Below are 16,258 nucleotides of genomic sequence, written 5' to 3'. Positions count from 1 at the left end.
AAAGTTTCCTCGAGTTTAGAGCGATATTTCAAGTACAAATTAAATCATTTTGCAGCAACATGATAAATGAGAGAATCCGCTGTGGATTACTGAAATAAAATATTAATGCTATCTTCAATACGAAAGCATTCAGCCTACCACACAACACAGAACATGTACTAAGTAATTAAAGGACAATTTAAAACCCGGATGTTTAATATTAATGTATTATATCTGTGTTTATTACATTCGTTTTAACAAGTGCCATTGGCATCAGTCGACCCTAAATGAGCTCTAAGTGACGTCAGGTGTAGGTTCATTATTCCTCGCCGAGAGCGCGAGTGCTATTTGTCTAAATTCACTGAAGCGAGAAATGTTTGTCCACGATGCGAGAGCCATGATTTGTCGCCTCTGTTTGCATTTGACAGTTTCATAGTTAATGTTTCATCTACTTAGATTAGTTAAGGTCGCTTTTCAGCTGCCAGTAAGTACAGCTATAACTACTGTTCGGATGTGTATTGCTAATCTAAAGGGTTTCATCTCTTAACGCAGCAATTCTAGGTGATTTGTTGAAACTGCTTCATTTAGCGAAAGCACAAAGCAGAAATGGTCTGATTAACTTTACTTGACATCTTTAACAAGTTGGTGAGAAAAGCCTTGTTTCAAATACAAGATTCGCGAAATGGATGACACAATTGAAAATGATGACGTCATAGTGGACGATTGCGACGCAACGATGCAAGGTCCCAGTGGAGCAAAAACAACTGGGTAATATACATTATGTGATAATATCAATTAGCACAGTATTTAATAATCGCTTAGGGAAACGGTTTTCGATTTATGGAGGTTGCTGTTATGATAAAGCTCTTACGCCTAGCCTCAGAGTGCAGGAAATAAAAGAAAGTTACAACGATGATAAAGTAGATCGCCCGCTGTGTTCGACTGAAATAAAATGTCAATGCTGAGTTTTGTTTTCATTACGCTAGCTTCGATAGCTCAAAAGCGGTTGTTTTTCTGCTAAATATACTGCAGTATTAACGCGATAATAAGAACTGATTGTGGCATAAGGCTAATGTAAAGTGTAGAAGTGTAATGCAGTTCTACTAAAACAACAATTGTTAAACCTTACCAATTCAACTGTGACCTATTGTCAGTCAGTTTAGCTCAAATAGGTATTCCATTACTACAGATAAGATGGTATACTAGTAAAGCCTAGTCTACCCAACTTGATATATAGTGGGGTGGGGGAAGATGGGACACTTTTTCATTCTATTTTCTGATCCTATTTGGTAGTGGACAAAGAACATTCAAAGAATTATAAAACCGTATCCTGACGACTCCCATAGACCGTTGTTATTTGTATAAAACACGATCAGGATATTTCGAAATTATGTTCTAAAGCTGTCCCGTCTTCTCCCACCCTACTATATAGATTTGTTAAGCTCGCTTTCTTTTTGTGACAATGCAACTTAACTTTTGATCAAAGCTATAAACAGCGTAATTCTTGTCATGCCCACAAACTTGCAAACTGTATATTGCAGTATATTAAATTAGTTCTTAAGATTCATTTGTTACCTAATCTGCGTATGCTCGAGGGCTGATTAGGCTTGCGGAACAGGCTTAGCCCTGGCCTATATTTACGGATAAATAATCAAACCGTTCATTGGTAGACACCCAGAAACGAAAAAAAACGTCATCGCCCCACGCACGATTTACTTTTATACAAGGAGACTTTTCAAGAAGACAAAAACATTGAAAATAGAATGTATGTATTTTACAGGGTACCCGGCACATTTCGTAAGTTTCGCACTAACTCTTACCACAGAGCTATTTCGACGCCGCCGAAACTACAACGTTCGGATCTTTCGTCGGTTTCTGAAAGTCCCACAGCGCAGGTAAACGTTAAATATTTAAGAGGAGGGTGGAGGAAGATAGGACACTTTTTTCATTATTTTCTCGTCCCATTTGGTAGTAAACAAAACAAATTTAAAGGATTATAAACCGTATTCTCACGACTTCCATAGACTGGTGTTAATTGTTTAAAACACGATCCGGATATTTAAATATTTTGTGCTGACGGTATCCCATCTTCCCCCACCCTACTGTATATAGAGTCATATAGGAAAAAATCTAAAAATAAGCTGCGATTTATGGATACATGCCGTTTACCAAAATTTGTATTGAATAGTAATGTTTTATTAACATGAGGTATTTAATTTCAAACTAACGTCTATCCAATTGTCGTGCATTTGTTTGTGTAGTACTTTTAACTATATGATGGGACATATTTTTATTATCTCGTCTCATTTGGTAGTAAACAAAGAATACATAATTATAAAACCATAGTTGGGCGAATTTAATAGCTTTTTTTAATTGTTAAAAACATGATCAGAAAATATGAAATTTAGGTTCTGGCGATATCCTATCTTACCCCACAGTACTGCACCTGCCTTCAAATGATTTCACAAAAAAATTACCCTTGTTTCATACGCATTATACTTATAGAGTCCAAAAAGGTTTTCCCTGGACACTCAACTGCAATCTTGCAATATAAGTGATTCAGGATCTCACAATAACCGACCACGAGACCTACTTTACCAAGAGGTCAAGGAAAAGGGAATATTTAGTGACGTAGTAGAAAACGATGATGACATAACAAACGAATTAGGTTCGTGGTAATATTTTGTACACAATTTTACCTTTGAATTTTTAGAACTATTTAGCGTTAGTTTTTTTCTTTTTTTACATTTTTTTGTCAATTCTATAGAATGTTAAACAAAAATGGACGAATTCAATACCAGATTGCAGATAAAGCTAATTTCGGGTATTAACGTCGTTTATTGACCTTTTACCAATAGATAGAAACACCAAACGTTGAAGCTGATAATGAATTTCGTTTGGTTTTAAACGGGGTCCAGGAAACAAATGGATAAATTATTGAAATAAATTGTTTGTTTGGGTTTTTGAAATATATGCAGCATCCGTATGTTGACTGTGTGACAATATTGATTTACTGGCTCATTTGTGTGCCTAATTTTAAAATAAACCCTTTAATGCATAATTAACTTGAAATTTGTATAGTACTGTAAGTATGTGAGGTAGATGAGATAACGTTAGCACCTAAATCCCATTTTCCCTGATCGTGTTTTAAACAATTATCAACGCTTTGACAGTCGTCGGGCTACGGTTATTTAATTTTGTAATTTTTTTTTGTTTACCATACCAAATGGGACAAGGAAATATGATAACAACATGTTCCATCTTACCCCACCCTACTATAAAATCCAAAGAGGAAATTGTTGTCCTCCGTTTAGTCTCCTTAACAAATAATATTCCGTTAGTTTTCAGTCCATGTGTCGTATTTTTATTTTCAGAGGGAAAATCTTTATTGCGAAGAAACCGATCAGACAAGCAAAGAAAATCTTTCCGCCGCAGCTGGGGAGCTCAGTCTAAGGTTCAACAAAGCTTGATACTGGAGACCATGAACCCAAAGGAGCGAAAACGGCAGGAGGTAATACGTTTGATACAAGAACGAACAGTGGGCGGAGAAACCGCATTGAAAGGCGTTTCTAATAAAATGTTGTAAAGTGGCTATGAAATATGTTGCCAGGAACGACACAGCCTAAAAATGTCAATCTCAATATTTAGATTAAAAAGTTTTTTTAAATGGTGTATTTATAGTAGGGTGGGGAAAGACTGGACACTTTTAGCACATAACATTTAAATATCCTGATCGAGTTTAAAAATTAACAACGGTCTATGGGAGTCGTGGGGATACCGCTTTATAATTCTTTAAATGTTCTCTATTTACTACCAAATAGGACAAATAAATAAAATGAAAAGGTGTTCCATCTCCCCCCCCCCCCCCCTACTATATAGTAAATGGTATGTATACTTGAGAATCACATATAAACCAATATACTGCTAACCACGTTGATACCAGGTCACAGCATTTCTAGATTTTAATCAGTTGTTTCCCACGCGATTTAACGCTTATAAACACCCGGCACTAAAATCTAGTTTTAGCGGTTTATGCACACAACGTTTTACACATGACTTGATGCAAATATTTACACGTAAGCGTAATTTATTCAAGTGCAAAGTTATAACACCACACCACGAAAAGCCACACCACGAAAAATATAACCCACCACGAAAAGCCTATAGATTAGGTGAAGCTTATACGTTTGTGGTACACAACATAAAATTGGCAAAAAAACATTTGTATTTCAACTTTGGCACGAAATTGCGATATGTTAAAGGAGTTAAAGTAAAATGGGCATACCAACGAAAAATCATAATTTGTATGTAAATAAAGATGCTCAAATGTGATCTAAGGTACTACCAAAGTTTTATAAAACGAAACATCTTCTGAAAAAATGCGTGTCAAATCCAACCGCTAGAGTAAAAGTATGGACTCTGCAAAAAAAGAATTATCAGTTTTTTCGATTTTTATCTTTTTTAAAGACACTGGTGGTTTCTGAATTAAAAAAATGTATTTTAAACAGGCAATGTTCGAGCTAATGACTTCGGAATCTTCCTATCTACGTAGTTTAAACGTGTTGGTTGACTGTTATAAATCATCACCCGAACTACGTGCGACAGTCACCAGTACAGAGTATCATCATTTGTTCAGTAATATAGATGCGGTTCGAAAAGCATGTTGGAGGTTGGAATGTTATATATACTGTTTCTGCCATAAATATTACAGTAGAGTGGGAAAAGATAGGACACCTTATCATCCTACTTTCTCGTTCCAATTGGTAGTAAGCAAAGAACGTTCAAAGAATTATTAAAACCGTGTTCTTACGACACCCATAGGCCGTTGTTAATTGTTAAAACAAGATACTTGGATATTATGTGCTAAAGCTGTGCCTTTTCCCACCCTACTATATATAGAACTGTGGAATGTAGGATAGGATTACGTTAACACCTAAATCCCATATTTCCTGATCGTGTTTTTAACAATGTACTCTTGGAGTCGAGAGGCTACGGTTATATAATTACAATTCTGTACATACTCTTTTTTTACCACCAAATGGGACGAGAAAGAAAATGATGACGTGTCCCATCTTACCCCAGTCTAGTGTACTGGTTTTGTAAAAAGTCAAAACATTATATTATCGTCCAATTATTGAACAGACGCGTAGTTTGTTTTTATTGGGTTCTACAAGAAAACGATTTTTCGTCAAACTTGTGTGTTTTGTTACATTTTTTTGTGTGTTTTGATACAGTTTTTTGTGTGTTTTTTTACACATTTTTGTGTGTTTTGTTACAGGTTCCACCACGCTTTATCTAAAAGACGGAAGTCGTCATCAGTTGTTATTAACGACGTTTGCGACATCGTGCTCGAGTTCGTAAAGGCTGGCACATTCGCTCCTTATGTGACGTATTGCTCCAATGAAATTTATCAACAACGTGTTCTATTAAGACTTATGTGAGTTTATATTTTTACATTCACTGCTATAGAATATCCGGAGATGGGACACCTTTATCACATAATAATATCTGAATATCCGAATGTGTTTTAAACAATTAACAACGGTCTATATGGGAGTCGCGAGGATACAGTTTTCTATCTCTTTGAATTTTCTTTGTTTACTACCAAATGGAACAAGAAAATAGAATGAAAAGGTGTCCCATCTTTCTCCATCCTACTATAGTTTAAAAAATCATTATCTTAAATCTTTGTAGGAAGGAAAATCAAGAATTTGTTCGTGTTCTTCGACGTCTTGAAAAGAACGAACAATGTGCAGGACTTCCTTTGCATTCATTCCTTCTTCTTCCAATGCAGAGGATAACACGAATCCCGCTCCTTATTGACGTAATACATATAATAGGATGAGGAAAGATAGGACACCTTTGCATTCCATTTTCTCGTTTCATTTGGTAGTAAACAAAGAACATTCAAAGAAATATAAAACCGTATCCCCACGACTCCCTTAGACCGTTGGTAATTGTTTAAAACACGGTCATAATAATTAGATATTATGTGCTCAAGGTGTCCCATCTTCTCTCATCCCACAGAAAAACAACATTTTTTTACTTTATCGTTTTTTTTTTATTGATACAGACAATAAGACAACGTTGCGAAGTCAGTAGTCCTTATTATTCAATCGCGTCCGAAGCCCTGAAAGAAACAACCAGTTTAGTAAAGGTAAATCAATTTACAGTTAAAGTTGTTTCCTAATTAATTTCATTTACTTCGTTGATTAGACTTGCAATGAACAAGCAAGGTCGTTGGAAAGAACTGAAGAAATGATTCAACTGCAAACTCAACTAGAGTTTAAATGTTCCAGGGTAAGTAGATCATGTTGAATAAATGAAACGTATTTATCCAGGCGTGGCTGGAAAACGATAGTCGTTATTACATGGGTGTTCTGTTTCGTACACTCTGTGCCAGCTTACGAGTTACCACGTGTGTAACTTTGTGGCTGTGTTTTTTTTTCTGAATGCCGGACAGTTTAAACAACCCATCAGTGAACACTGGATTGAAGTAAATGCCGTTAAGTGTCTAGCCCAAGAACACATATACGCCCACAATGGTAGCAGCGACGAGCCTTTAACCCGTAAAACAAATAAGTCGATAAAATAACATGAACCATCTTATCCTCCATACTTTAATTCCAAATGCGATTCAATCAACTTTGATTTTATTTCCAGTCATTCGCTTTAGTATCCGCATCGAGGTACGTTGTAAAGAGAGGCCCTCTTCTTAAAGTTTCGGAAGATGTCGTCTTTGGCTTCCGTAGGTTGACGAAACAAGAGATCTATCTTTTTCTGTTTAATGACGTCATTCTAGTGACGAAACGAAAAAAGTTAGTACAAAAATTTAGTACTGTGGGGTAAGATGGGATAGCGTTGTACCTAAAGGGGTAAGATGGAATAGCCATGTATCTAAAGGGGTAAGATGGGATAGCGTTGTACCTAAAGGGGTAAGATGGGATAGCGTTGTACCTAACGAGGTAAGATGGGATAGCGTTAGCAACTGAATCCATATTTCCTGATCGTGTTCTCAATAATTACCATCGCTACTTTAGAGTTGTGAGGGCACGGTTATATATTTTGCAAACTTTGTTTACTACCTAATGGGACAGGAAAATAATCCTAACATATATAAAAATACAAACATACATGAAACGTTTTTTTCCCAATTTTAGTGACGAGAGTTATTCAGTTACTGATTACTGCTACAAGGAAAGATTAAAGAGTCGTGACGTCATAAACGACCCATTTTCTTTCGTTATAATCATGGAGAGAACGCAGGTAATAATTTTTAATCTGATATAGGATATTGAGTTTTAACAGTTGTACATTCACCCACAAAGTTACATAAGTGGTAACTCGTAAGCGGGCACGAGGTGTCAGAAACAGAACACCAGTTGTTATATAGTCTGTCGATTTTTCGCCACACGAGGATAAAGCAAGCTACATTAATTATTCTTCAAAAATAAACCCACAGCGACGTTGTTTAAATACAGTTACACGTAGTTGTCAAACACAGGAAAGCCATTGATTAATGCGGTGAAAGCAATATACATAAAAAAATACTAGTTCTGAAACTAACAGGACGGCCAGCGTATAGAGCTAAAACTAGAGGCCGATAAACCGAATGGAAAATCCCGCTGGATGGCAGCGCTGAGTCGAAATAAATCTTTTGGACAACCCATCAGTAAAGAAGCTATGCAAGTGAGTGATTGAATTCTTCTTAATGTGTTCTTATTTTGCTGGATCTAACGTTGCCAGCTATTTTTAGTTAATCACCACTATAGTTCATTTTCCATGTAGATTACTAAATAAATATTTTGCTAAAGTTTGTCAAAACACGCAATATTCTATTTTCAATAGTTTGTCTTTATCATTTAAAATGACTGTCTTAATTAAATGAGTTAAAGTCTCTTTCATCTTAATAAATAAACATTTAAATCAAGAATATTACCTTCGTTTATAATGCTGTTGCAGTTTAATCTATACTAAATAAAACTTTTAACGTCTAAAAACTTGGGCCGTAAATATAGAAACGCCATTCCGTCAATAACTTGGCATACCTATATAACTACATTGGAATATGTTTCCGAATACAGTAAGGTGGGGGAAGACACCTTTAACACAATATCTTAAAATTTCCTGATTGTGCTTAAAACAATTAACAACGCTTTATGGGAGTCGTTAGGTTCCATAATTTATGTTGAATATCTTATAGATCATTAAATGTTACATTTTTTCTTTAGGTTTTAATTATCAAGTCAGTTAGAGCTGAAGAACCGGATATGATATCATTAAAGGTAATATTGAAAATTTATTTTGCTGAAAAAAAAAAGGATTTCTGAAATACAGGGTTTGTTTTTTAAGTTACTTTGAAGCCCCAGCTGTTTGATCTTAATATCAAGTGTATGTTATGACTGAATAAGTGGAACCTGTTTTATTTTACTTGCGTGGCAGAGTAACAACAATCATTATAACACGTGTGTTTTGTTTCACACCGCGTGCCCGCTTACGAGTTTTAATGTATATCACTCTGCGAGTAATTATTTTGTAAGCTATAATTTTTCCCTTTTGTAAATGTACGGCCGACCATTTAGACAACCCATTAGTGACTACTGGGTTAAAGCAATAGCTTTCAATTTCTTGCTTAAGGACGCACACACCCACGGCCCAATGGTATATAGCAGCATCGAGCCTGAACTCGTAACCTCTGAGCTAGATTCCCACCTCTCTTCCCCTTTAACCATTTTTCAAGGGCACTAAACAACATGAAACTAATGCTTTCCTTGTAGAACATGGACGTGTGCGTGGTGCTATATACAACTTCTGACGGTTGGATCTACGGCGAACGAATGTCCGATGGTTGCCGCGGATGGTTTTCTTCGGGTGGCGCAAAAGAAATCCTAAACAGCAAAGTTCGAGAACAAAACTTATACCGGCGTGCCAGACTCCTTGGTCAACCGACGGTGGTTTAATTTCGCAAACAATATTTGAATGAATGAATAAATGAATGTAAGTTATTCACCCTCGCGTGGCGGGGCAACGACAGTCGTTAGTAATGAAACGAGTGTTTTGTTTCATGCACTTTGTGCCAGTTTACGAGTTACGTTTGTAACTTTGTATGTATTTTTTAGGAGATTTTTTTTTTACTTTTTGTTTTATGTATGACTGGCGATTTGGATAATGCATTAGTGAACACCGAGTTAGTATTTAAAGTTATAGTTTATTTAACACATGGATACAGACTTGGTTATGTAATAAATTCAGTGCACCTCACAAATTTACAAATTTTAATCTTCGGATTCAAACTTTAATATTCGGATTCGAATTTTAAACTTCGGATTCGTCAGCATGTTTGGTGGCCAACACATAGTAGGTCCAATAAACTCCATTGAAAAGAATAAAAGTAAGAAAATATCCGATTCGAAATTTCACGTCCATGGAAGCGCTTGTGGGAAAGCATAACGTCTCGGTGCAGAAGTATCCCTATTAAATAAATTGAATTTCCTAATTTTTAAGTGAAATATTTTTTCGTTATATTTTTATGATACAATATCTGAAAAGTCGATATTAATATGTTACTGTTTTTATGCTAAATGAATGAATTAATATAAACGATGCAACTTATTTATCCTCACATATGGGTGGAAACGACAGTCGTTATACCACGGGTGTTCATACAGCTCGTGTCAGCTTATACGAATCACCACGTATATGTAACTTTGTGTGTCGATATTTTTGCTGCTGTGTGTTACTAAAGTTCGATCCAGACTAAATAGAACACATATATATATAATATGGCCATTTCACTGTTTTCTATAATATCATTTTATGCGCATTTTTGTTTAGAAAAATATTTTTTTTGAGTAAACTTACCGTCTTTAGTTTTTTCTGAATATACTGTACATGATGTTCTTTAGGCTGGGCAGAATTCTTGTACGTATGCAAGGGGGTAGGGTTGTGGGTTGTGTATAGATCCAACTCGTTATCCTGTTGCCTAAAGAAGAGCATTTAAGTCGTATCTAAATGTATGGTAGGGTGGGGGCAAGATGGGACATTTCGTTGCCTATTTATTAGTAAACAAAGAAAGTTTAGAAAATAAGATAACCACATTCTTACGACCCCAAACAATCTTTCATATTGTTTAAAACACGATTAGAAAATATGGGATTTAGGTGCTAACGTTATCCCATCTTACCCCACAGTACTTTTTAACGCATTCTCTGATGAAGTCTTGGCAGGTGGCGAATAAAACGTCGTAAAAACATTATGTTTTTTATACCAGAATGACCGTTGAAAGAGAATTTTAATTATGCCAATTGCCAGGTAGCAGAAGTAACAGCATAGTACTTCAACTACTCAAATAAAACTTAAGTTACCTTGACTTGATAACAGTCGTATTTCTCCATCTATTAGCTTCAGTACGTCTCTTAGAGTAAGCTTTCCGTATTTGTCTCTAAAAAATCAATATTTTATATTTACAGCGAAATTTACTTCTACCATATATTAGAATTTGTTGATATGTTAAACCATGGTATATTTACAAAAAACCAATAGATATTAAGTTAAATCATAAAACACCACACATGGTAGGTTGAAGTATAAAGATGGTCAATGTTTTTATTTTCTTTTTCCCATTTGGGTTGTTATCTGTAGAAAATGATCGGGAAATATGGGATTAACAGGTGGGTACACCAGTACTATTTGTGGTGGGTAGTAAAAGTTTAACATTTTGGTAAAAAAACATGCTTCACAAATAATATCTACATCATTTACTCATTTGAATTTTGATTTAAACACTTACATTTCGGGATCTAATTTCTTTGCGCGACTGCATTTTTTCGAGAAACTTCTTCCCTTTTTCAGTCATGAGGTAATTTACAACACAGAACTCAAGCACGGTCGAAAACACAAAAATGAAACATGTCCAAAGATAAACGTCCATCGCAGTAAGGTAGGACACCTAAAGCAAATAAATTTCTATATAAAACAATATCAGTTTCCAATAAAGAGTAACATTCTAGATAGGCCATCATTGTCAATGCAATAGCATAAAATTATAGGTATAGCACACTGTGGGGTAAGACGAGATACTTGACAACGGCTCATGGAATTTTCTTTGTTTTTTAACAAATGGGACGAGAAATAGAATTAAAAGGTGTCCAATCTTTCTCCACCTTACTATAACTGTAGTACTTTTAGGTATTTGATTATTTTTTACTTATAGATCAAAAAATTAATTTAGATAACATTATGTAACACAAATTATGTGCAATATATATCTTACCTTTGGCAAAGAAGTCTTCAGTCCAGTAATTACCGTTGATATTGTCAGTACAGATGTTACACCTACAAATAGCAGATGAATGAATGGGACTTGCTTTATCCTCGCATGGCCGGAAAACGACAGTCGTTATAACGCAGGTGTGCACCGCCTGTTAGCTTACGAGTTACCATGTATATGTTACTTTGTGTAACATGTAAAATTTAACTTCCAACCGTTGCTTTTTTAACTTACAGTAAGCTAACATTACTGCAAAATAACTTTTGTTTGTCTTCGCATTTGGTAGTAAACAACCCGGTTAACGTTTTTGCGAGTTCCCTGCCGCCCGCTGATTGCTGCGTGCCATTGTGCCGCGCACTGCGCCTTTTCTCACTTCTGGTTTTGCTGACTGAGGTAACTCTCGTGGTACTGCGTGTTACCGAAAGGTAGCTTGTTTTACTGTGAGCTAATTATTGCGTTGGTTACAAGTTGGTCAGGCATATTTGTATTGAGATGTAAGTGCTGCGGTGTAATGTATAATTGTAACCTTTTAATGTAACTGGTTTAAGGCTGGTTTTTAAACTACATACTTAATTTAAATGTAAGAAAATAAGCGTTGTTGCTGCACTAGACCTAGCACAAAAACGAGAAAATTGTGTTAAATTTATACAAAGTTTTTTTTCTAATAGAAAAAAAAGACAGTGTGCTCAAAGACGCGACCTGTACAACGGAGAGAGCGGACCATGTTTATACGTAACGATTCTTACCTAAAGATATCCTGGCAGGCACAGATCTTGGATCAATCCACATTCCAAGTCCTGCCAACACCACCATAATCAATGCTGGGAAGTAAGATTGGAAAAAAACTGACAACAAATATCGCTTCAGCTCAAAGCTGACCTTAAGTTGAGATTTTCCACCTTAAAAAAAAGTTTATTTCACCATGTGGCTTACAGCAGGTATAAAACAGTATTTATAAAGTGCTGTTGGGTGAAATAGGATACCATTAGGACCTGAATCCTATATTTTCTGATAACAACAGTATGTTAAAGTCGCAGAGCTACGGTTATATTTCTGTAAATATTCTTTGTTTTCTACCAAGTGGGCAAGAAAAGAGATTGAAAACATATTCCATCTTACTTCGTACCCACCTTACTATATATTACTAACAGGTGTGTAAATTTAATTTATTAGTATTGCTAAACAACAGTATATGGTAGGGTGGGGAAAGACGGGACACCTTTAGCACATAATATTCAAATATCCTTAATCGTGTTTTAAACAATTAACAACGGTCCATGGGAGTCGTGAGGATACGGTTTATAATTCTTTTAATATTCATTTTTTACTACCAAATGGGACGGAAAATAGAAACAGATCGATCAGGATATTTGGATATTGTGCTAATAAGGTGTCCCTACCAATACCTTTTTATTTTATATTAGGGTTTACAATTCACCTGAAACCCGCTCAATCTTGTCGCGGTCATCGTAATTATATTGCGTGGAATGAAACGTGTAATGCACGAGTTGGAACTTAGGCATGTTTTTCACCAATCTCGTGTCCATGAATAAATCCTCCATATGGTTTCCTACCGACCACTCCAAGGTTAGTTCATCGCTTGTATATCCAACTGCAAATATACCATTAACGCAGAAGCAAGGATAGCGTGAATTTCTTAGAATAAATGTAAATGTTAACTCTGTGGGCTTTTTTCAAACAAATTTTTAAAATATCCAAATTAAGTTTTAAAACTGTATATTGTGAAAGTAACAATTGCGGCAAACGTTGGGAAGACTGTGTACATGTTTTCATTCCCTCTTTAATTGCAGCGTATCTTGCTGCATTCCAGACACGCAATCACTTAGTATTAGCACGTCTCGACTTGTGCGAGAACAGTGTTGTGGCAATTGTGTTTTACTAGAAGGATGCCATTCAAAAACTTCACGCCATTTACTGTGAAACCGATTTTATATGAAGCAATACAGAAGCCAAAGTAAGGTATGTGATATACAAACTATTCTATCTATGATTCTGCCTGTTACACCCAAGCATAAAGTATGTTTTGTATTGGCTTATGTACAGAATAAGTGAATGAATGTAACTTATACAGTTAGCTATCCAATACAGTTTGTTTTGTTTCAAATAATTAGTTGACGTATCCGCATCTCAGGTTTAGTAGATACGTTTTCGCAATCATTACTTTTTCTCAGGCATTGTTTTAATGTTTAGAATATGCATGGATTAATCGTGTCCTATATGTTGTGCGCATTTACTTACGCTTACGGCTTTGTAATCGTAGCGAACACTTTTCGACGTCCAAAGGAAAATTATGTAGATTCATTTGGCATGCAACAGTACTTGTTATTCTGTAGAAACAAATGGTTATATGGTATAGTAGAGGGGAGATAGAAGACCTTTTCATTCTATTACTTGTGACATTTTGTAATAAACAAAGAACATGCAAATAATCATAAAACCGCATCGTCACGACTTTCCTATAAACTGTTGTTAATTGTGTATAAAACACAATCTGAATATTTTGGTATGATGTGTTAAAGGGGTCCCGTCCACCCCCACTCTACTATGTATATTAATGAAGCACGTTACTTACTTAACAATGTAGAAGATTGTGCCATCGCTATAAAGTCTCATGACCAAATTATCTACAGTTGTTTTGTGAATGAATGAACTCTTTGATCCAAAGACATAAAGATCTGTTTTGCAAGAATGAAGGTAATTTATTATACAACACCATCAGTCAACATGTAATTAGTAAATGCACCAGTTTTATAATATGTTAAAATATATTAAGGTGGGGTAAGATGGGTCATGGTTTTTTCTCCTTTCTTGTCTGTTTGCTAGTGATAAAAATATTTACAGAATTAAATAAATGTATCTACACGACTCCAAAATAGAACTGTTGTTTGATCAAACAACAATCAGGAAATACGGGATTGGGGTGCTAACGGTATCCCACCTTACTCTACAATACTATATATCCTTTTAGGACACCTTTTAGTTCTACTTATCATCCCATATGTTAGTAAACAAAGACCATTTATAGATTTATAAAACCGTATCCTCACAGTTTCTATAAACCGTTGTTAATTGTTCAAAACACGTTGTGGATATTTGGTAGTTATATGCTAAAAATGTACCTTGTTCCCCCACCCTACTATACATACACTACTTCTCACCAGGAACCCATAACTTATCAACGAGACGACTTGGTAATACAACGCTCTGGTTTGCTGTTGTTCCACGGAATCTTAGCCGTTCGTCCTTCCAGGTTTCGTGCAAACACAATGTGCAAGTAAAGTCCTAAATGTATAGGCATTTAATGTACTCATTTTTTAATAAAATTGTATAGGCGGTACATATATTAGGATCGGAGAAAGTTAGGAAATATTTTTTTTTATATTTTTCTCTCGTCCCATTTATTGGTAAACAAAGATTATTCAAAGAATTATAAAACCGCCTCCTTACGACTCCCATATACCGTTGTTAATTGTTTAAACCTCGATCAAGATATTTGGATATCATGTGCTAAAGACAACCCGTTTTACCCTACAGTAATATACATCAACAGTTCACATGAAACGTTTACACGATGTTCTTGAACCGGCGGTAGACAGAGACATGAAAAAAAGAATAATCTGCTTTTTTATATCACCATATTTTTCTCCGAAATGTCGGTCAAACTTTCAATCATTAAAGATACTTTTACTCTTGTGGGCATTCCTGTAAGAAAAGTTATAAATCTAGTAAGTTGGGGGTAATATGAGACAAAATTAGGGGTGATGTGAGACGTTTGTTCGGGTAATATAAGACAACTCTTAGGGGTAATATGAGACAAGTGTTGGGGTAATATGAGACAAATGTTGGGGTAATATAAGACAAATGTTGGGGTAATATGAGACAACTGTTGGGAATAATATGAGACATTTTGTTGGGGTAAAATAAAACGTGTTTACATTCTTTTTACCATCTCATTTGGCATTGAAGAATATTCACGGAATTATATAACCGAATCATTGATCAAAATGAATGTAAAATGGTAAAAACAAGAGTAGAAAATATTGGAAAATGAGCTATAAAACGTATCCATCTTGCCCTACAGTACTTTTACACGTCTGATTAAAAAAAATAGAAATAAACAAATAATATTCCCATTTACCATCGTGAGAAGGCCGAATGCTTAACTCATATGAGTGGTGACGAAAAACTTGTTCGATATGTTGAGTTATTCTATTTCCATGGTGGTCCTTAGTTGTTTGTCTAGATGCTGGAATTCAAACCAAAACGATGAGGTTTAAATTTCATAAGAAATAAAATACCTATTGTAGGTTGGGGTAAGATGGGACATACTTTCATTCTGTTAGGGGTAAAATAGAAACTGTTTTGTTCAGTTTTCTTTTCCCAGCTTGTAAGATTTGATAGGCTGGGGTACGATGGCGATTAAAAAATGTTTGGGTTCGGAAAGTATCCATATTTTATTTCATAATAATACATGCTGCTTGACTTAAGAAACTTATTTAACTTTTTTAAATAAACCAAAAAAAAATTACCTTCGCTGAAGCTTGTTAGTAAAAGTAAAATCCTGAAAATAAATCTGTAAAAAAATAGTTTATAAAAGCACTCATTCATCGCCAAATCCTAATGAACCAGCCTCACAAATCTTTGCTACCGATATACACAAACTAATTCACGAGAAAAACGCAGGAACGGTAGTGTCTGATCGCCTTCTAAATTAAAGCGTGATAAATTACTGTACCAAAATTATTTCGTAATTTCAAATTACACAGTACAGACACGATAAAACGCTGTAGTAACTTACATACATACTATAAAAGAATAAGTCTGTTTTAAGTTATAGTCTAACTTACTCATTTTGACGGCACGGATCTCCCATACTTCTTTTGCGGCTGTCCTTGGCCACGGCGTCCAATAACTATTTTTACAAAGTCTTCGTGTAACGTATTGACTGATACCCAATTATTTTCACGCTTTCCTGGAGTGTCTTCCTAA

The 16,258-nt window shown here is 35.3% G+C and overlaps 2 protein-coding genes and 1 long non-coding RNA gene across 5 annotated transcripts; 2 read left to right on the top strand and 1 right to left on the bottom strand.

Moving 5' to 3' along the window:
- Nucleotides 1–505: 505 nt before the first annotated feature.
- Nucleotides 506–9,244, top strand: LOC149743421 (rho guanine nucleotide exchange factor 26-like). Of its 2 annotated transcripts, XM_089881945.1 has the most exons (14): nt 506–747; nt 1,760–1,874; nt 2,485–2,647; nt 3,354–3,490; nt 4,488–4,648; nt 5,258–5,416; nt 5,674–5,803; nt 6,053–6,136; nt 6,196–6,279; nt 6,643–6,797; nt 7,140–7,245; nt 7,549–7,668; nt 8,211–8,264; nt 8,757–9,244. In XM_089881945.1, the coding sequence occupies exons 1-14, from the start codon at nt 662–664 to the stop codon at nt 8,937–8,939; spliced, it is 1,737 nt and encodes a 578-aa protein (XP_089738071.1). In that variant the 5' UTR covers nt 506–661; the 3' UTR covers nt 8,940–9,244. The 2 variants fall into 2 exon arrangements, with proteins under 2 accessions (XP_089738071.1, XP_089738075.1); XM_089881949.1 differs by lacking the exons at nt 506–747; nt 2,485–2,647 and adding an exon at nt 783–1,151.
- Nucleotides 9,204–16,202, bottom strand: LOC149743419 (gamma-aminobutyric acid receptor subunit rho-2-like). Its single transcript, XM_089882031.1, has 14 exons — nt 16,117–16,202; nt 15,799–15,842; nt 15,408–15,515; nt 14,904–14,971; nt 14,428–14,551; nt 13,842–13,944; nt 13,514–13,596; nt 12,687–12,860; nt 11,995–12,147; nt 11,252–11,313; nt 10,769–10,927; nt 10,344–10,420; nt 9,841–9,961; nt 9,204–9,450 (listed from the first exon to the last, which is right to left on the bottom strand). Exons 1-14 carry the CDS (start codon nt 16,140–16,142, stop codon nt 9,295–9,297), a joined length of 1,458 nt encoding a protein of 485 aa, XP_089738157.1. The 5' UTR covers nt 16,143–16,202; the 3' UTR covers nt 9,204–9,294.
- LOC149743420 (uncharacterized) lies at nt 12,706–14,961 on the top strand. Of its 2 annotated transcripts, none has more exons than XR_016385473.1 (5): nt 12,706–12,835; nt 13,060–13,228; nt 13,900–13,963; nt 14,431–14,543; nt 14,820–14,961. It is a non-coding gene; the product is annotated as an uncharacterized LOC149743420 (long non-coding RNA). The 2 variants fall into 2 exon arrangements; XR_016385467.1 differs by having other exon boundaries at nt 14,804–14,961.
- Nucleotides 16,203–16,258: the final 56 nt, after the last annotated feature.

The sequence above is a fragment of the Ciona robusta genome, chromosome 1 (assembly GCF_009617815.1).
Source record: "Ciona robusta chromosome 1, ASM961781v2".
NCBI lineage: Eukaryota > Metazoa > Chordata > Ascidiacea > Phlebobranchia > Cionidae > Ciona > Ciona robusta.
Note: the sequence above shows the minus strand (reverse complement) of the source record. Positions and strands in the feature narration are given on the sequence as shown.